This window comes from Zosterops lateralis (genome assembly GCF_965231275.1).
Source record: "Zosterops lateralis genome assembly, chromosome: 24".
NCBI classification, from domain to species: Eukaryota; Metazoa; Chordata; class Aves; order Passeriformes; family Zosteropidae; genus Zosterops; species Zosterops lateralis.
The window spans coordinates 7,373,595-7,393,180 of record NC_139784.1 but is presented as its reverse complement, the minus strand read 5'-3'; the positions used below and the strand labels follow the sequence as shown (position 1 = coordinate 7,393,180).

The following is a 19,586-nucleotide window of genomic DNA, read 5'->3' as shown; positions in this document are numbered from 1 at the left end:
GGAATATACTGGGAATACTGGGAACACCATTTGTCCCTATTCCACTGTGCTGGGGATTTGAAAGCTCATTGGAGAACTGGGAGCACTGGGAGCACTGGGAGTGCTCAGTTTGTCCCCACTGTCACTGGGCTGAGAGCTTGAGGGGTCAGGGGGATACTGGGAATACTGGGAATAGTGGGGGCACTATATGTTCCCCCACCCCATTGTGCTGGGGGTTTGAAAGCTCGTTGGAATATTGGGAATACTGGGAGCACTGGGAGCACTGGGAGCACTCAGTTTGTCCCCACTGTCACTGTGCTGAGAGCTTAAAAGCTCAGTGCAATACTGGGAATACTGGGAGCACTGGGAATACTGGGAGCACTGGGAATACTGGGAACACCATTTGTCCCCCATCCCATTGTGCTGGGGTTTCAAAGGAGCACTGGGAGCACTGGGAACACTGGGAGCACTGGGCTCAGCCTTCACACCTCCACTCATCCCCATCACCAGGGTACGGAGGGCTTGGAGTTTCACCGGGTTACTGGGAGAACTGGGAATACTGGGAAAACTGGGAAAACTGGGAAAACTGGGAATACTGGGAGCACTGGGAGAACAGTCCCTTGTCGAGGCAGGAGTTCCCACCAGGGCATTTCTTGATTTTCCTTCAGGAAAAAAACACCAAATCCGTGGAATTTAACAATGAAATAACGGGGTGGGGGGACACACAACCCCTCCCGTCCCATTTCTGCCACCGTTTTATCCTGTCATTGCATTTAAATATGAAATAAAATGTATTGGAGGAGGGGTGGGGGTCACTCGTGTGCCCACAAATGTCTGTGGGGCCACGCCGGTGTCACAGCCCTGTCCCCAGCCCTGTCCCCATATCCAGCCCCAAATCCATTCCCCAGCCCCAAATCCAGCCCCCAACCCCGTATCCATCCCCCAGCCCCAAATCCATCCCCCAGCCCCATATCCAGCCCCAAATCCACCCCCCATCCCCATATCCATTCCCCAGCCCCATATCCAGCCCCATATCCATTCCCCAGCCCCAAATCCACCCCCCAGCCCCAAATCCATCCCCCAGCCCCATACCCATCCCCGTATCCATTCCCCAGCCCCATATCCAGCCCCATATCCATTCCTCAGCCTCATATCCATTCCCCCACCCCAAATCCACTCCCCAGCCCTGTATCCATTCCCCAGCCCCATATCCATTCCCCAACCCCATATCTATTCTCCAGCCCCAAATCCATTCTCCAGCCCCAGCCCCAGATCCAACCCCATAACCAGCCCCAAATCCACTCCCCAGCCCCAGATCCAGCCCCCAGCCCCGTATCCATCCCCCAATCCTCTTTCCAGGCATCCAAGACACGTTGCAGTCTCGGCCTCCTCCAAATCCTGCCCCGGCGACTCGAGGAGCCCTGGCCTGGCTCCAGCCTGAAGATGTGTCTTTAATTTTTGCAGCATGACAGAAAAGAAAAGAATGTCATCGGGCTTGGGTGGTTTTTTTTTTTACTTTTTTTTTACTTTTTTCTCCTTTTTTTTTTTTTTACATATATATGGAGAGGGAGGAGAATATAAAATAAAAAAAAAAAAAAGGAGGGGATGATGCCACCTCATCAAGCCTCGGCCGCCCGCCCCAGGAATGCAGGACAAGGGGTTGGGGGCTGGGAAAAAGGGAAGAATTCCCACTTTGAATAAGGAGAGAAGTAAAAAAAAAAAAAAATAATAAAGAAGGAGAAAATGAAAAAAAAAAAAAAAAAAACCAGGCTGGAAAAGTCGTTAAAATCCTCGGAAGCAGAACGGGAGACACTGAGCACAGGCCTGGGATCCTGCAGGATTTTTGGGGTGTTTGGGAAGGGGGAAAACCCACCCAGGACCTTCCTGAACTCCTGGGGGGTGTTGGGGATTGGGGTGTCACATTAACCCCCCCAAAAAAAAATTTTTGGGGGAATCCCAGAGCCTTTTCTGCGTGTCCCAGACTGGTTTTTACTGGTGCAAACTGGGCGTGTGGCCAGAGTGGGGGAGAATTAAAAAAATATCAGGGTTACCCCAAAAGCACTTGGGGGACACCCCAAAAAAATTGGGGATCCTCTTCCCCAAATATATAAAATAAAATAAAATAAAATAAAATAAAATAAAATAAAATAAAATAAAATAAAATCTGCCATCAGGCTAAAAAGTTTGGGGAATGCCCAAAAAATTTATGGGGTGACCCAAAAATCCTCCATCCACCACCAGGCCGAGGGTCGCCCCAAGAGTGGGGGGTGAGAATAAAGAGGTGCAACCCCCCAAAAAAAATTTTTTGGGGTAAAAACCACCCAAAAATGGGGTTTTTGGGGTTTGTTTGCCGAGGAGTTGGAGCGGAGCAGACGCAGCATCTGGAGCGAGTTAACTCCCCCCGGCAGGCCGGACACATGGATCGGATTAATTCCCTTTTCTCTCTCTTTTTCTCCCCCTTTTTCTCTCTCTGCTTCCCTCGGCAGCTCCAGGAGCTGCTCCTGTGTCCCCCCAACCCAAAATCGCCCCCTCCCCATCGGGGTGTGTCCTCCCATCACATATTGGTGACCCCACTGAGAGCAGAGTTCCCAAAAAAAGGTGGTTTTTCCCCCAAAAAAGCACTAAAAAACCCTTTTAGGGGGGGTTTCCCTAAATCCTGATCCTTCCCTACACTTGTCACCCCATAGAAAGCAGAGTCCCCGCAAAAAAATGCGGCGTTCCCACTAAAAAAGCCCCTTTTAGGGGCGATTTCCCCAAGATCCCCATCCTTCCCTACACTTGTCACCCCACAGAGAGCAGAGTCCCCCAAAAAAGGCGGTGTTCCCCCCAAAAAAACACTAAAAAATCTTTTTTAGGGGCGATTTTCCCTAAATCCTGATCCTTCCCTACACTTGTCACCGCACAGAGAGCAGAATACCCAAAACACCCCAAATACCCAAAATACCCCAAACACCCCAAACACCAAAAAAACTGCATTTTTTCCCCAAAAAAAACCCTTTTAGGCGCGATTTTCCCCCAAAATCTCAATCTCTCCCTACACTTGTCACCCCACAGAGAGCAGAGTCCCCAAAAATCCCACCCAAAACCCCTTTTAGGGGCGATTTCCCCAAAATCCTGATCCTTCCTTGTCACCCCACAGAGAGCAGAGTCCCCCAAACACCCAAAATACCCCAAACAACCCAAAACACCCCAAACACCCAAAATACCCCAAACAACCCAAACCCCCAAAAACCCCGCATTTTTCCCCCCAAAACCCCCTTTTAGGGTCGATTTCCCCCCAAATCCCAATCCCTCCCTCCACTTGTCACCCTCCTCTCCCTCCGGGGCCGCGGTGGGCGAGGCCGTGCCTCAGTTTCCCCCGTGGCGGCCGCAGCCTGGCACCGCCCCGGCTATTCCTGGTGGCCCCGAGGGCACAACCCCGTAATCACGGTCGCGACTCCCCGGCTATTTCCAGGGAAAATTGCTTTTTAAATTTGGTCTCCGGGATGCCAAGGCCGCCCTCGCCTCGCCCTGGGGGTAGAGATGGTTCCGGGGGGGTTGGAAGGGGTGGGTGGTCGTTCTTAGTCCAGGGGACCCCCCCATGGATTGAGGAGGGGGTTTGTGCTGGTCTGGGGGTGTTTTTGTGCAGGGGTGGGTGGAAGGGGAGGGGGAGTTGGGGTGGGATCTTTTCTCAGGGGTGGGATCACCCTGGGGGGTCATTTTCTTCTCTAGACCCCCAAATTCCTCCCACATCCAGGTCTGGGACCCTCCTGGGGGCTCATTTCACCCCCAAATTCCTCCCACATTTAGGGTTGGGGGTCACTCCCCATCTGCAGCCCCTACCCAGAGCTGGGACCCTCCTGGGGGGCTCATTTCCTTCTCTGGACCCCCAAATTCCCCCCACATTTAGGGCTGGGGGTCACCCCCCGTCTGCACCCCCAACCCAGGGCTGGGACCCTCCTGGGGGGCTCATTTCCTTCTCTAGACCCCAAATTTCCTCCCACATCCAGGGTTGGGGGTCACCCTCCATCTGCACCCTCTAACCAGGTCTGGGACCCTCCTGGGGGCTCATTTCACCCCCAAATTCCTCCCACATCTAGAGCTGGGACCCCTCTGGAGGGTTAACTTCCTTCTCTAGACCCCAAAATTCCTCCTACATTTAGGGTTGGGGGTAATCCCTTGTCTGCACCCCCAACCCAGGGCTGGGACCCTCCTGGGGGGCTCATTTCCTTCTCTGCACCCTCAAATTCCTCCCACATCCAGAGTTGGGACCCTCCTGGGGTCTCCCCCCATCTGCACCCCCCAAAACACAGGGCTGGGACCTTTTTGGGGGTCTCATCCCCCCAATCTGCACCCCCTGAGCCCAGGGCAGGGTCTGGGGCAGGGCTGGGGGTTGATGGGGGCAGTTTTTGGGGGGCTCTGGAGGGGTCCCAGGCCGGGAGCAGCCGCCCAGCCCAGCCCAGGCCTCTCAGTCTGGGATGGAAACTCTGAGGGACGAGCTCCACGCCGAACATTTTCCGTTCCCGACTGCTTTTTTTTTTTTTGTTGTTGATTTTTGGGTTTCTTGGTTGGGTTTTTTTTGGTTGTTATTTTTTTTCCTTCTCCTGCTCAGTTTCATTGAAGAATTCATTGAAGAATTCGGGGACAGCCCGGGGAGGGGGAGATGGGACTGGGGGGTCTGGGGGTGCCCCAAACACCCCAAAACTCCCCGGGGAAAACCTCCCAGGGCTCTGCTGTGCTCATTCCTTGTGGGGCCGGGGACGGGGATGGGGACAGGGACGGGCACAGGAGGGGGACAGGGATGAGGACAGGGATGGGGACAGGAGGGGGACAAGGGTGTGGACAGACACAGGAGGGGGACAGGCTGGGGACAAGCACAGGATGGGGACAGGAACGGGACAGGAACGGGACAGGAACGGGACAGGGACAAGGACAGGGACAGGGACAGGGACAGGGACAGGGACAGGGATGTGCACAGACACAGCAGGGACAGGGACAGAGATGAGGACAGGAGGGGGACAGAGACAGGGACAGACACAGGACAGGCACAGGAGGGGCACAGGAATGGGACAGGGACGGGGACAGGGACAGGACGGGCACAGAGGTGGAGACAGGGACAGGAGGGAGACAGGGATGGGGGCAGGGACAAGGACAGGGACAGGGACAGACACAGGATAGACACAGGATGGGGATAGGAATGGGACAGGGACAGGCACAGGGACAGGACAGGGATGGGCACAGACACAGGGACAGACACAGGAACTCGCACAGACACAGCCAGCACAGGCACAGGACGGGGACAGGGACAGACACAGGGACAGGCACAGGCACAGGAGGGGCACAGGGATGAGGACAGGACAGGGATATGCACAGACACAGCCGGCAGAGACACAGCTGGCACAGGCACAGGACAGGGACAAACACAGGGACAGGGACAGGCACAGGAGGGGGCGCAGGGATGGGGACAGGACAGGGACTCGCACAGATACAGCCGGCGCAGGCACAGGCACAGGACGGGGATGGGGACAGGCACAGGGACAGGCAAGGATGGGCACAGGAACAGGACAGGGACAGACACAGGGACAGAACAGGGACAGACACAGGGACAGGCACAGGGATGTGCACAGACACGGCAGGGACAGGGATGGGGACAGGACAGACACAGGGACAGGCACAGGAGGAGCACAGGGATGGGGACAGGACAGGCACAGGCAGACACAGACACAGGCACAGCCGGCACAGACACGGACACGGCCATGGGAAGCCGCGCTCCCCGCTCGCCCTGCGGCCGCTGCGGGGCCTGGCCGGGCCATCCCGCTGAGCTCATCGGCCGTGCCTGGCCCGGGGCCCGCCGGGGACCGAGCCTCCGGTGCCACGTGGCTCTGCCGGTACCCCCGGGGGCTGGGGGGGCCAAAAACCCCCAAAATCTCAGTGCGAGGGGATGGAAAACCCCAAAACTGCCCAGGAGGTTTGGTGGGGTTTTTTTGGGGGGGGGAGGGGGGGGCAGAAGTGTGGGGTGTCCTTTGGAATCCCAAAAGGTTCATCTGGCAACAAGTTCACACCAAAAGTCGTGGGTTTGGGGGGGTCTGGTGGTGGTTGGAGTGCTTGGATTGGGGTGTTTGGGGTATTATTTGGGGTATTTGGGGTGTTTGGGGTATTCAGGGTGTTTGGGGTGTTTGGGGTATTGGGGGTGTTTGGGGTATTCAGGGTATTTGGGGTGTTTGGGGTATTTGGGTGGTCTGGGTTGTATTTGGGCATTTGGGTCAGTGGGGCCGTGGATTGGGGTATTTGGGGGTTTTGGATTGGGGTATTTGGGTGTTTTGGATTGGGGTATTTGGGTGTTTGGGATTGGGGTATTTGGGTTAATGGGCTCAGGGATTGGGGTATTTGGGTGTTTTGTGTCCCTGGGTGGGGGTCCTGACCCCACTGCAGACTCAGCATCCCCCACCCCAAAGGAAGGGCTGGGGCCGGGCAGGGGGAGCCCCCTGAGCCCCCCTGAGCCCCCCCCCCAGGCCTCCCCCCTGGAGCTCGGCCCAGCAGCAGCTCCAGCAGCTCCAGCCCTTCCTCCTCCTCCTCCTCCTCCTCCTCCTCCTCCTCCCCCCGGCCCCACGTCAGCACCTTCCTCCGGCCCCCCCAGTCCATCCCAGTCCGTCCCAGTTCCCTGCCCGGGGGCGGGGGGGTTTCCCTGTCCCCTCACAGCCCGGGGGTGTCCCTGTGTCCCCCCCCCCAGCCCCAGGGGATCCCCCAAAGGATGTCCCGGTTACCCCACGGGGGTGTCCCCCCATTCCCCATGGGATGTCCCCCCGTTCCTGCAGTGTCCCCCAAACCCCACAGTGTCCCCCATTTCCACGGGGTTCCCATTTCTGATGGGAGTCCCCTCATCCTTTCTATGTCCCCCCCGTCCCCATTGTGTCCCCTCCCATCCCCTCGGTGTCCCCCCATCCCCACAATGTCCCCCCGTCCCCGGGGTGTCCCCCCCATCCCCACAATGTCCCCCCGTCCCCACAGTGTCCCCCCGTCCCCGGGGTGTCCCCCCCGTCCCCGCCACGTCCCTTTGGCAGCGGGACGGGGCCGTCGTGGAAATAGAGCGGGGGGGGGAAAGGGCTGGAAAGGGCTGGAAAGGGGCGGGGAGGGGCAGAAAATTGGGGAAATGGGCGTGGTTGTTTATGGGCGTGGCCTGTGGGGGGCGTGGCCTTAGGGGAGTGGGCGTGGCCACGCCGCAACAAAAGGTTTTCAAAGGGCTGAAATTGGGGCGAAGCCAAAACAACTTTAAAAGTTTTTCTCCTCCAAAAAAAAAAAAAAAGAAAAAAAAAAAAAAAAAAAAAAAGAAATAAAACTATCCACCCCCCCGCCTGTCCCTGCAGACGTGTGAGGGGAAACTGAGGCACGGCGGGGCTGGGGACCCCACTGTGATCCCAGGAGAGGCAGAAATGGGGGGGGTCCCCACCACCCCACCGTGTCCCCCCCCAAACGGGGACAGCGACAGCGACAGCAGGGGGCCGGACACGTCCTGGCCGCCGCCTCCTCCCTTGGCTGGGCCCCCCCAGGCCGAAATTTGGGGCGGGCTCAGGATGCCCTTGGCTCCCTCCCCAGCCCTGACACGTCCCCGGCGCGGCCTCCACGTCGGCAGAGGGAGGGGGGCCCTGGGGGGGCGGGATGGGGGTTTGGGGGGGTTTGGGGGAGTTTGAGGGGGCGGGATGGGGGTTTGGGGGGGTTTGGGGGGGTCCCCAAGGGATGGGACCCCGCCCTGAGCACCCCCGGCGGGGTCAGAACGGAGACCACCCACCTGGGCAGGTCCCTGAGGGGGTGGGAGGGGACAGGGCTGGGGACAGGACGGGGGGGGGACAGTGACACCGACGGGGGGGGACAGTGACACCAGGCAGGGGTGGGACAGCGACAACAACAGGGGGGGGACAGTGACACCAACAGAGATGGGACAGTGACACCAGTAGGGCAGGGGTGGGGACAGTGACACCAGCGGGGGAGAACAGTGACACCGACAGCGGGGGGACAGTGACACCAGCAGGGGTTGGGAGGGGACAGTGACACCAAAAAGGGGGGAACAGTGACACCAGCAGAGGTGGGGACAGTGCCATGGACAGGGGTGGGACAGTGACACCGGCAGAGAGGGGACAGTGCCACCAACAGGGGACTGTCATCTGTCTTTCCATCCATCCCTCCATCCCTCTCCTCACCCACCCCATCACACACCCATCTTCACACCACTTTACACTCTTTATTTGTCTCTCCCCCCATTCCTCTGCCTTTCCCACTCCTCTCCACCCCTGCCCCAGCTCGGGTGCAGCCCCTTGGGTGTGACCCCTGAGTGTGCCAGGTGTGTGTGACCCCTGAGTGTGACCCCTGAGTGTGCCAGGTGTGTGTGACCCCTGAGTGTGCAGAGCTGTGTGTGACCCCTGTGTGTGACCCCTGAGTGTGCAAAGGTGTGTGACCCCTGTGTGTGACCCCTGTGCAGTGCCCCACGCCCGTGTCACCGTGTGCTCTCAGGGACAGACCCCCAGGGACCCCTCCTGGTGCCGCCGTGGCTGCGGTGTCCCCCTGGGCCGGGTGCCAGTCCCAGTGTCCCCTGGGCGGGTCCCGGTGTCCCTTGGGCGGGTCCCGGTGTCCCCTGGGCCATCCCCGGCCCCGGTAAAAGCCCCGCCGGCCCCGGTGGCCGCTCTCCCGGCTCTGTCCGGCTCCATCCCCCGGCCCGGAGCCAAATTCCTCCGCCCCCGCAGGAAGCGCCGGCGGGGCCGGGGACGGTCCGGAGCGGGACAGGAGCGGGACAGGAGCTCTGGAGAGGAGAGAGAAAAGCGGCCCAGCCCCAGCGTCACCCTGGCAGCGGCAGCGGCCGCTCCTTCGAGGAAGGAGGAGGGCGAGGATCCGGCCCGGGGACTCCCCCTGGCCCCGCCGCTCTCGCTCGAGGAACCGGCCCGGCCCCGGGTTTGGTCCCCACGGCCTGAGAATGAGGAGGGGGCGTCTCCTGAGCCGGGGTTTTCCCTGGAGCTTCGCGGGTGGGATGAGGGGATGGTCAGTGCCGGCTCCGGGATTTCCATCCCTGGCTGTTGCTGGGCCCGTCCCTGGCATCGTTCCCAGCCCCAGGTACCGCTCTCGTCACTAATTCCAGGTGCTGTTCCCACAGCCCGGCTGCTCCTCTGAGCCCGGGTGATGTCCCCACCCCTGGGTGCTGCTCATCTCCAGGGCCTGAGCTCACCCTGATCCTGCTCCCACCCCGGGCACTGCTCCCACCCCCGGTACCAGTCCCCCCATCCATCCCCCTTTCCCAGCCGGGTTCCCTCTCCCATCCCACCTCCCCGACCCCTTTTCCCCCTCCCCGCGGTGGGACCCGGGGGGTCCCTGCCCTCCCCCCGCGCTCCTCCCGAACACAAACACGGCTCGGTGGAAAATGTGAGCGGGCGATAAGGGGGGCCGGGCCGGGGCCAACTGGAGCAGCTCGGGCTTGGCTGAGGCCCCGGGACTCCCGGACACCTCCCCAGGCCCGGCACCGCCCGGAAACCCGCCTGGGACACCGGGAGGAGGGGACACCCGGGAGGAGGGGACACAGAGGGGAGCCCGGGCTGGTGGCACCTCGGCCCGGCCCTGCCCTGCAGAGGGGTGGGGACCCCAGAGGGGCGGCAGGATGGAAATGACCTGGGATGGTGACAAGAGGAGAGGAGGAGATGGCCAGGAGTGGCACATGGACAAGGACAGAGATGTCCAGGGACAGTGACACATGGACAGGATGAGATGGCCAGGGATGGTGGCACATGGGCAGGACAGAGATGCCCAGGGGTGGTGGCACAGGGGTGGATGGAGATGCCCAGGGATGTCACCAGGAGGTGCCCAGGGATGTCACCAGCAGGGAGGATGGAGACCCCCAGGCACGGCGCTGACAGCCAGGACAGTGATACCAGCCGGGCAGGACTCAGTGCCCGGAACCGGGGCCAGATGGGGAGGCCACAGGTGCCCAGGCCGGGGCCAGGGGGACACCGGGAGCTGCAGCCCGGCCCCGGGGCCAGGGGGACACCGGGAGCTGCAGCCCGGCCCCGGGGCCGGAGGTGTGTGGGCCGGCAGCAGCCGCGGCCGGAGGAGCCCGTTTGTTTCTCATTAGCGGCTCTTGGCAGGAGCTGTGGAAAAAATAACTTCAAACGGGGAGCTGGAAGGGAAAAGGCCGGGCCGAGAGAGGGGAGAGGGGCCGCGGTGGGGAAGGGGGGGCGCGGGGCCAGGCGGGGGCGGGGAGGGGGCTGGGGGGGCGGTGGCCTGGATGGGGGGACAGGGGGACACTGGGGGTCCTTTCTGCAGCCTCGGGGTCCCCATGGGGTCGTGGGTGTGCCTTTGCACGCTCAGACACGTTTGCACACGCGTGTGTGTGCACACCCCGACAGGGGAGGGGGACACTCCATCCGCCCTCCCAGGGAAACTGAGGCACGCCGGGAGCGCCTGCGGGGCCCGCCCGCGGTTCTCACGGTTTTGGGGGCGCCCCATCCCCGTCTCTTACACAACCGCGGGGTCTGTGAGCTCTGGGACATCCCGGGGCGGGCGAGGACAGCGTGGGGACCCCCGGGGGTCCTTCCCTGTCCCGCAGCATCGCCGGGATCAGCGGTGACAGTGGCTGTGCACGGTGGCACCAGGGCCCGGCTGTGTCCCCTCTGTCCCCTCCCGGGCACCGCCCTGGCCTGGGAAAGGCGAGAGAGGCGGGCCGGGGTCACTCGGGGACACGGCCGGGGCGGCGCAGGGACAGGCGGGGCTGGTGGCACCGTGGCAGTTCTGGCAGAGGGAGACGGGATGGCACGGCCGGCCCTGCGGGCACCGGGGGTGTGTGCGGGGTGGGGGGCGTGTGGGACCGTGTGTGACCATGTGTGTGTGTGTCCATGTGTGTCTGTGTGTCCGTGTGTCCGTGTGTGTGTGTCCATGTGTGTGTGTCTGTGTGTCCGTGTGTGCGTGTGTGTGTGTGTGTCTGTGTGTGTGCATGTGTGTGTCTGTGTGTCTGTGGTGTGTCCATGTTTGTGTCTGTCTGTGTGTCCAGGTGTGTCCCTGTGTGTGTGTCCGTGTGCCCGTGTGTGTGTCTGCATGTGTCTGTCTGTGTGTCCCTTTGTGTGTCTGTGTGTGTTCCCATGTGTCCATGTGTGTGTCCCTGTGTGTGTTCGTGTGGGACCATGTGTGTCCGTGTGTGTGTGCCTGTGTGTGTCTGTGCATCCATGTGTGTGTGTCCGTGTGTCTGTCTGTGTGTCTGTGTGTCCGTGTGTGTGTGTGACCATGTGTGTGTCTGTCTGTGTGTCCCTGTATCTGTCTGTGTGTCCATGTGTGTCCGTGGTGTGTCCGTATGCCTGTCCGTGTGTCCAGACGTGTCCAGGTGTGTGTCCGTGTGTCTCCATGTGTGTCCATGTGTGTGTGCACCCTCCAGTCCTGTTCCCATTCCCTTTCCCATTCCCATTCCCGTTCCCCCCAGCCCCCACCCCCCATCGCAGACATTTCCACCTCCAATCCGAGATTTAATTCCCCCTCCCCGCCCTGGTGTGGAATTGGGAGCCCAAAGAGCGCCCTGGGCACCTCCCACCCCTGGGGACACTGGGGACACTGGGGACACTGGGGACACTGGGGGACACTGGGGGGACACTGGGGACACTGGGGGGACACTGGGGACACTGGGGGGACACTGGGGGGGACACTGGGGACACTGGGGGGGACACTGGGGACACTGGGGACACACTGGGGGGGACACTGGGGGACAGGAGGGGACACTGGGGGACACTGGGGGACAGGAGGGGACACTGGGGGACACTGGGGACACTGGGGGGGACACTGGGGACACTGGGGACACACTGGGGGGGACACTGGGGACACACTGGGGGGACACCGGGGGACAGGAGGGGACACTGGGGGACACTGGGGACACTGGGGGACACTGGGGACACTGAATGGCCATGCTGGGGACACTGGTGGTGCTGGCACTGGGGACACTGTGGACACGCCCCTGTCGCTGTCCCCTGTCCCTGTCGCTGTCCCCGTCCGGCCGGTGCCAGTCGCGCGTGTCCCGCCGCTCGGGCGCGATGCCGGCCCCGGGCTCGCTCACGGGTGAGTGTGCAAGGGGCACGCCCGGGCCGGGCACGCGCGTGTGCAGCGGGGATGGGGTGGGGGTCTCTCCTGAGCGGAGGGGTGGGCGATGGATGGATGGACACCCAAATGCGCGTGCCCGTGCGCGTGTGCGCGTGTGCGCGTGCCCGCGTGTGCGTGCGCGGCCCCTTTAAATCCGCGCTCTCCTCCCACCGCCCCCTTAAAGGGGCCGAGCCCCCTCCCCACGCCAGGGGGGGTTTGGGGGGGATCCCACCCGCCAGAGGGGCGGGCGTGCAAAGGGCGCGCGTGCAAAGGGCGGGCGTGCAAAACGCGCTGGGTGAGCTGGGCACGGGGTGGGGGATGTCTTGCACGCGTGTGTGTCAGCGGGGGCGCGCACAGGGTGTTTGGGGGGGAGATGCGCGTGTCCGTGCGCTGATGTGCGCGTGCACGGGGGGAGATGCGCGTGCACGAGAGTCGCGGCCCCCCCCCCCCCCCCCCTTCTTTCCCCCTCCCCAAGCCCCTTCCCCCGGGCCGGGCGTGCAAAGCTCCCGGTGCACACGCGTGTGCAAGGCCCGGGGCTCGGGGGGGACCCGGCGGTACCCGGATCTGGGCCGGGGGAGGCGCGGCCATGACCAGCCCCGGGCCCGGGTCTCCCCCCCGAGACCCCCCAGGTACCGCCCCCGGGGGCTGCGAGGGGAGGGGGCGACCCCTGCAAGGGGGGGGGGGGGTGATGGTGATGCCGGTCCGGGGGCGCTGCGGGGCGGGGGATGAGCCGGGGGGGAGGGAAATGGGGCTGGGGGGGTTGGGTGGTGCTGGGACACCCCTGGATTTGGGGAGGGGGTGATGGATGAACCCCCCCTGTCCCCCCCCGGCTCCATCGCCATTGGGGACAGCGCCATTGGGGACAGGCCAGCACAATTGGGGACAGCGCAGCCGCCGCTCCCGCCCCCGCGGGCCCGGATGAGGCCCCCCCTCCCTCCCCAAAAAATTGCATCGAATCCCCCATTGCATCACCCCCTCCCCTGGTCTGATCCCCCCCCTCCCCATTGCATCCCCCCCTCCCGTTGTGCCGCCCCCTGGGGGATTTGTCACTCCCGGGGGGGATTTGTCGCTCCCCGGTGACAATTTGGGGGGGGGGGTCTGTCGCCAGGGGACATTTCCATGCTCACACAGGACCCCGAGGCTTGTAATGGGGGGGGAAAGGTGGCAGTGACAGTGACAGTGACAGGGACAGTGACAGTGACAGGAGTGGGGGGGACATGAGCACCCCCCTGGCTGCCCTTTCACCCTCCTTGTCGCTCCTCCCTCTCTCTGTGTCCCCCCCCGTGTCCCTGTCCCTGTCCCCTCCTGTCCCCCCGTGTCCCCCCAGCCATGCAGCAGGTCCTGGACAACCTGATGGGTCTCCCGGGCTCCCCGGGGGTCGCCGACCTCGACCTCATTTTCCTCCGGGGGATCATGGAGAGCCCCATCGTGCGTTCCCTGGCCAAGGTAGGGCGGGACCCCCCCCCGGGCACCCCAGGGTGACCCCCCGGGTGACCCCCCTCATTGACACCCCCGGGTGTGTGAACAGGGACACCCCGGTGTTTGTGGGGTCCCCACACCCAGGGGGTCCCTAATCCCCCCCTCTGTCCCTGCGGGGTCCCCAAACTCCCTGAGGGTCCCTAAGAGTTCTGTTGTCCCAGACCCCCTGTGGGAGGGGTCCCCAATCCCCTGGGCCCCTCCAAGTTTCCCTAAATCCCCCCTGAGGTCCCTCATATCCTCCCTCACCTCTGGGGGGTCCCCAATCCCCCCCAGGGGTCCCCAATCCCCCCCAGGGGCTCTTTGTCACCCTGTCCCACCTCTGGGGGGTCCCTCATCCCCCTCGCCCTCTGGAGATCCCAAACCCCCCCGGGGATCCCAACCCCCCCCTGAGGTCCCTGATATCTCCCCTCCACCTCCGGGGGGTCTCTCATCCCCCTCAACCTCTGGAGATCCCAAATCCCCCCGGGGATCCCAAACCCCCCCATCCCTTGGAGGGGACTCTCCACCCTCACCCCCCCGTCCCCGGGGCTGTCCCCGCGGTGTCCCCGCGGTGTCCCCCAGGCGCACGAGCGGCTGGAGGAGCGGAAGCTGGAGGCGGTGCGGGGGGACAACCTGGCGCTGGTCCAGGACATCCTCAGGGACATCGGGCGGCCGGCCCGGCCCGACCTGCAGGCGGCGGCGGCTGAGCTGGCCCGGATCCTGCGGGAGCCGCACTTCCAGGTGAGTGTGACACCTCTGTCACCGCCTGTGCCCGTGCTTGGGGGGTGTGTGACACAGGGGTGACCCCCATGTCCCCACCCTGTCGCAGTCCCTGCTGGAGACCCACGACTCGGGGTGTCACACACGTGTGTCTGTGTGGCACAGGGGTGACATCCCCCTCTGTCCCCGTGTCCCAGTCCCTGCTGGAGACCCACGACTCGGTGGCCGCCAAGAGTTACGAGGCCCCCCCGGGCAGCCCCGGGCCGGGGGCGGCGCTGGGCCCGCAGCCGGTGCCGCCCCCCGACGCCGTTCGGATGGTGGGGATCCGGAAAGCGGCCGGGGAGAACCTGGTGAGCCCCACCGGGGGGCTGGGGGGGCTGTGGAGGGGGCCAGGGGGTGATGGGGGGAGGTTTTGGGGTGATGGGGAGAGGTTTTTGGGGTGTTGGAGAGTGTTGGGGTGTTGCAGCATTGTGGGGCATAGTGGGGTGATGGAGAGTTTTGGGGAGCATTGAGAGGTTCTGGGTGGCTTTTTGGGGTGACTGGGAGCATTTTGGGGTGCCGGGGGGTGTCTGTGGGATACCATGGGGTGCCCATGGGGCACTGTGGGGTGGCTGTGGGGTGCCGTGGGGTGTCTCTGGGGTACCGTGGGGTACCGTGGGGTGCCCCAGGGTGTCCATGGGGACACCAGGCGGGTGCCCCTGGCTGCTCTGGGAGTGTCCCCGGCCGGACACTGAGCAGGGCTGTCCCCTCAGGGGGTGACATTCCGGGTGGAGCGGGGGGAGCTGGTGATCGCCCGCATCCTGCACGGGGGGATGGTGGCGCAGCAGGGGCTGCTGCACGTCGGGGACGTGATCCGGGAGGTGAACGGGCGCGAGGTGGGCAGCGACCCGCGGGCCCTGCAGGACAGTCTGCGCCACGCCAGCGGCAGCGTCGTGCTCAAGATCCTGCCCAGCTACCAGGAGCCGCACCCGCCCCGCCAGGTACCGCCCCCGGCCCGCCCTGGCTCCCACCTGTGTCCTACCTGCATCCAGCTCTGCATCCCAATGTGCATCCCAGTCTGTATCCCATCCCTGCATCCCAATCTGTATCCCAACCCTGCATCCCAATGTGCATCCCAATGTGTATCCCAACCCTGCATCCCGAGCTGTGTCCCAATCTCTATCCCATCCCACATGCCAACCTTGCATCCCACCCTGCATCCCAACCCCTCATCCTGCCCTGTATCCCACCTGTATCCCAACCCTGTATCCCATCCCACATCCCAACCCTGCATCCCAACCTGTATCCCAATGTGCATCCCAATCTGTATCCCACCCCACATCCCACCCTGCACCCTGCACCCAACCCTGCATCCAACCCTGCATTCAGCCCTGCATCCCAACCTTTCATCCCAATTTACATCCCATCCTGCATCCCAATCCTGCATCCCGAGCGGTGTCCCGCCCTGTATCCCATCCCACATCCCAATCCTGCATCCCAAAGTGCATCCTGCCCTCACCCCCCTGCCCACAGCTCCCCCTGCCCCGTGTCCCCACCCCTGTGTTGTCCCCTGAGCCCCACGAGCCGCCGTCCCCCTGTCCCTGCCGTGTGTCCCTTGGCTGGTGCGTCCCCCCCCGTGTCCCCCTCTGTGTCCCCCCCATGTCCCCCCCATGTCCCCCCTCTGTGTCCCCTCCTCCATGTCCCCTCCCGTGTCCCTCCTCGTGTCCCCCTCTCAGCCGGTCCCTGTCCCTGTCCCCAGCTGTGCCCTCCCCACCCTGTGCCAGCCACCCCCGTCTCCGAGGGGACAAAGCAGCGCTGTCCCCGCATGGGCTGTCACTGTCCCCGCCAGGGCTGTCACTGTCCCCCCAGGGGTGTGGCTGTCCCCTCCAGGGCTGTCCCCACCAGGGCTGTCCCCACCAGGGCTGTCACTGTCCCCTCCAGGGCTGTCACTGTCCCCCCAGGGGTGTGGCTGTCCCCTCCAGGGCTGTCCCTGCCAGGGCTGTCCCTGCCGGGGCTGTGGCTGTCCCCACCAGGGGTGTGGCTGTCCCCACCAGGACTGTCCCCATCCCCTCCAGGGCTGTCCCTGTCCCCTCGTGCCCCGTGTGCCCCCCGTGCCGTGTTGTCCCCTCCCTGTCCCCATGTGTGCCATCGCGGGCGCGGCCCTGGCGGCCCTGGGGACTCTGCTGTGCCTGTCGGTGGCACTGGGGCTGTGCCTGGGGGTGGCCCTGCTGGTGGCCTGGGGGACAGTGGCAGCAGCCGGAGCTCTCTGCCTGTGCCTGGGGACCCTGCGGGGCTGGCTGAGCCGGGCCAGGGGGGGACAGCCCGGCACGGGGGGCTCCTAGAGGGGTGACAGGGGTCCCCAGGGTGACACTGAAGCACCGGGGGGTGACACAGGTGGAGCTCCCCTGCTGATCCCCCCCCGGGGTGTCCCCAAGGTGTTTGTCAAGTGTCACTTCGACTACGACCCGGCCACCGACAGCCTCATCCCCTGCAAGGAGGCCGGGCTCAAGTTCATGGCCGGGGACCTGCTGCAGATCGTCAACCAGGATGACCCCAACTGGTGGCAGGTCAGTGGGGGATGGGGGGGGGGGGGGTCTGGAGGGGTGGTCTGGGGGGGATTTGGGGTTCTTTGGATCCATCCTGGGTCAGGGGGTGGAGGGGGTGTTGGGGTTGGGAGGTTCTGGGGGAGATCAAGGAGTCCCTGGGATAATTCCTGTGAGGTGGGGGGTCCCTGGAGCTCAGGGGGTGTCCTTGGAGTTGAGGGGGGGATGTTTGGGAATTGGGGGGATTCCTGGAGCAGGGGAGGGTCCCTGTGTGGGCTGGGAGATACCTGGGAATTGGGGGATTTCCTGGATCCTCTATTGGGATTTGGGGGGTCCCTGGAGCTGAGGGGTTCCTGGAAATTGGGAGAATCCCTGGAACTGGGGAGATTCCTTTGGAACCTGGGGGGGTCCCCGGAGCTGGGGGTGTTCCCTGTGGGGTCAGAGGGGTCTCTGGAGCTCAGAGGGGTCTCTGGAGCCCAGGGGTGTCCCCGTGTGTGTCCCCAGGCGTGCCATGTGGAGGGTGGCAGTGCGGGGCTGGTGCCCAGCCAGCTGCTGGAGGAGAAGCGCAAAGCCTTCGTCAAACGGGACGGGGAGGTGACACCCACGTCGGGTACGGGGACATGGGGACATCGGCCCGGCCTCGGGGACATGGGGCTTGGCGGGGCAGGGCATGGCAGGGGAAGCACGGTGGGTCCCCTGTGCCCTGTGACAGTGTCCCCGTGGCCTCAGGACCTTGTCCCCATGGTGCTGTCCCACGGGAAGTCCCCAGTTCTCAGGGTGATGTCCCCATGGCCCTGTCCCAGCTCCCGTGTCAGGGTGATGTCCCTGTCCCTGTCCCCATCCCTGTCCCTGTCCCCATCCCCATCCCCATCCCCATCCCCATCCCTGTCCCTGTCCCTGTCCCCAGCCCTGTCCCTGTCCCCATCCCTGTCCCCAGCCCTGTCGCTGTCCCCAGCCCTGTCCCTGTCCCCAGCCCTGTCCCCAGCCCTGTCCCTGTCCCCAGCCCTGTCCCCATCCCCATCCCTGTCCCCATCCCTGTCCCTGTCCCCAGCCCATCCAGCCCTGTCCCCTCAGGGGCCCTGTGCGGGAGCCTCAGCGGGAAGAGGAAGAAGAGGATGATGTACCTGACAACAAAAAACGCCGGTGAGTGACCCCAAACCACACCCTGAGGAGGCTCTGGTGGCCCCCACTGGGACAGGGTGCCCTGGGGACCCTGGGGACACTGGGGACAGATCCCAGCCCTGTCCCTGGCCCAGAGTTTGACCGGCACGAGCTGCTGATCTACGAGGAGGTGGCGCGGATGCCGCCGTTCCGCCGGAAAACGCTGGTGCTGATCGGGGCTCAGGGCGTGGGGCGCCGCAGCCTCAAGAACAAGCTGATCATGTCGGACCAGGCTCGTTACGGCACCACCATCCCCTGTGAGCTCCTGGCCCTGGCCCTGGCCCTGTCCCCTGTGCTCATCCCTGTCCCTGTCCTTGTCCCTGTCCCTGTCCCCTGAGTGTCGCTGTCCCCTGAGCCACCAGCCCTGTGCTCCATCATTGTCCCTGTCCCTGTGCCCATCCCTGTCCCCTGTGTGTGACCATCCCTGTCCCCTGTGCCCATCCCTGTCCCCTGTGTGTGCCCATCCCCATCCCCTGTGCCCATCCCCTGACTCTGGGTCACTCCAGGATCTCTCCCATCCCTCCCCGGCTCAGACACCTCTCGGAAGCCGAAGGAGAGCGAGCGGGACGGGCAGGGCTATCGCTTCGTGTCCCGGGCCGAGATGGAGGCCGACATCAAGGCGGGCCGGTACCTGGAGCACGGCGAGTACGAGGGGAACCTCTACGGGACCAGGATCGACTCCATCCGAGCCGTGCTGGACCAGGGCAAGATGTGCATCCTGGACGTCAACCCGCAGGTCTGGGGGACACACGGCCAGGGGGACAGGGGACATCCCTGAGTCACCCCTGGGGTGGTGGGGATGAGTTTTGTGTCCCCCTTTCCAGGCGGTGAAGGTGCTGAGGACGGCGGAGTTTGTGCCCTACGTGGTTTTTATCGAGGCGCCAGGGCCCGAGAGGCTGCGGGCCATGAACAGGGCGGCCCTGGAGAGCGGCGTGGCCACCAAACAGCTCACGGTGCGGGCCAGGGGGGACGGGGAAACTGAGGCAGGTTTGGGGCGGGGGCAGGAGGACACAGTGCTCAGGATGGGTGTCTCTCATTCCTGGGAGTGAAAGGGAAACTGAGGCAGGTGGGGGTGAAGGGGAAACTGAGGCAGGTGGGGGTGAAGGGGAAACTGAGGCACGCTTTGGGCCGCAGGAGGCCGACGCCCAGCGCACGGTGGAGGAGAGCAGCCGCATCCAGCGCGGCTACGGGCACTACTTCGACCTGAGCCTGACCAACGACGACCTGGAGAGAACCTTCGGGCGCCTGCGGGAGGCCATGGAGCTCCTGCGCCTGCAGCCCCAGTGGGTCCCCGTCACCTGGGTCTATTAGGGACCCCCAAATTCTCCCCTCGAGCCCCCCAAAAACCCACCCAGGGGGGCTGAGGGGGGTCGTGTCTCACCCTGAGGTGTGATGAGCTGGTTGTGCTCAGCCCCATTGGGGTGAGGGGTCCCTGCAGAGCCCCCCAGGCCTCTCTGTGCCCCCCAGATTTGGGGAGGGGTGGGAGCAGCCAGGGGGGAGCAGCCCCCACTCAGCAGAGTCACTGCCAGAACTTGGGGGACCCCCCCAGCCCCAGGTGGGGACCCCCAGGATTGGGGATGGGGAGTGTGGGATTTTGGGGGGGGTCCCCTCTTTGTCCCCTCCCAGGTCACAACCCCCCCACTCTGGGGACCCCCTTTTCCCCTCCCCAGGGTG

At 63.9% G+C, this 19,586-nt stretch overlaps 1 protein-coding gene across 1 annotated transcript; it reads left to right on the top strand.

The window, feature by feature from the left end:
• Positions 1 to 13,380: 13,380 nt before the first annotated feature.
• Positions 13,381 to 19,223, top strand: MPP2 (MAGUK p55 scaffold protein 2; the record flags this gene model as incomplete). The annotated part of the gene is made up of 11 exons (XM_083877673.1): positions 13,381 to 13,497; positions 14,092 to 14,250; positions 14,427 to 14,579; positions 14,982 to 15,209; positions 16,644 to 16,775; positions 17,256 to 17,361; positions 17,826 to 17,894; positions 18,008 to 18,169; positions 18,446 to 18,648; positions 18,737 to 18,865; positions 19,047 to 19,223. 11 exons carry the CDS (start codon positions 13,381 to 13,383, stop codon positions 19,221 to 19,223), a joined length of 1,635 nt encoding a protein of 544 aa, XP_083733799.1.
• Between the last annotated feature and the right edge of the window lie 363 nt (positions 19,224 to 19,586).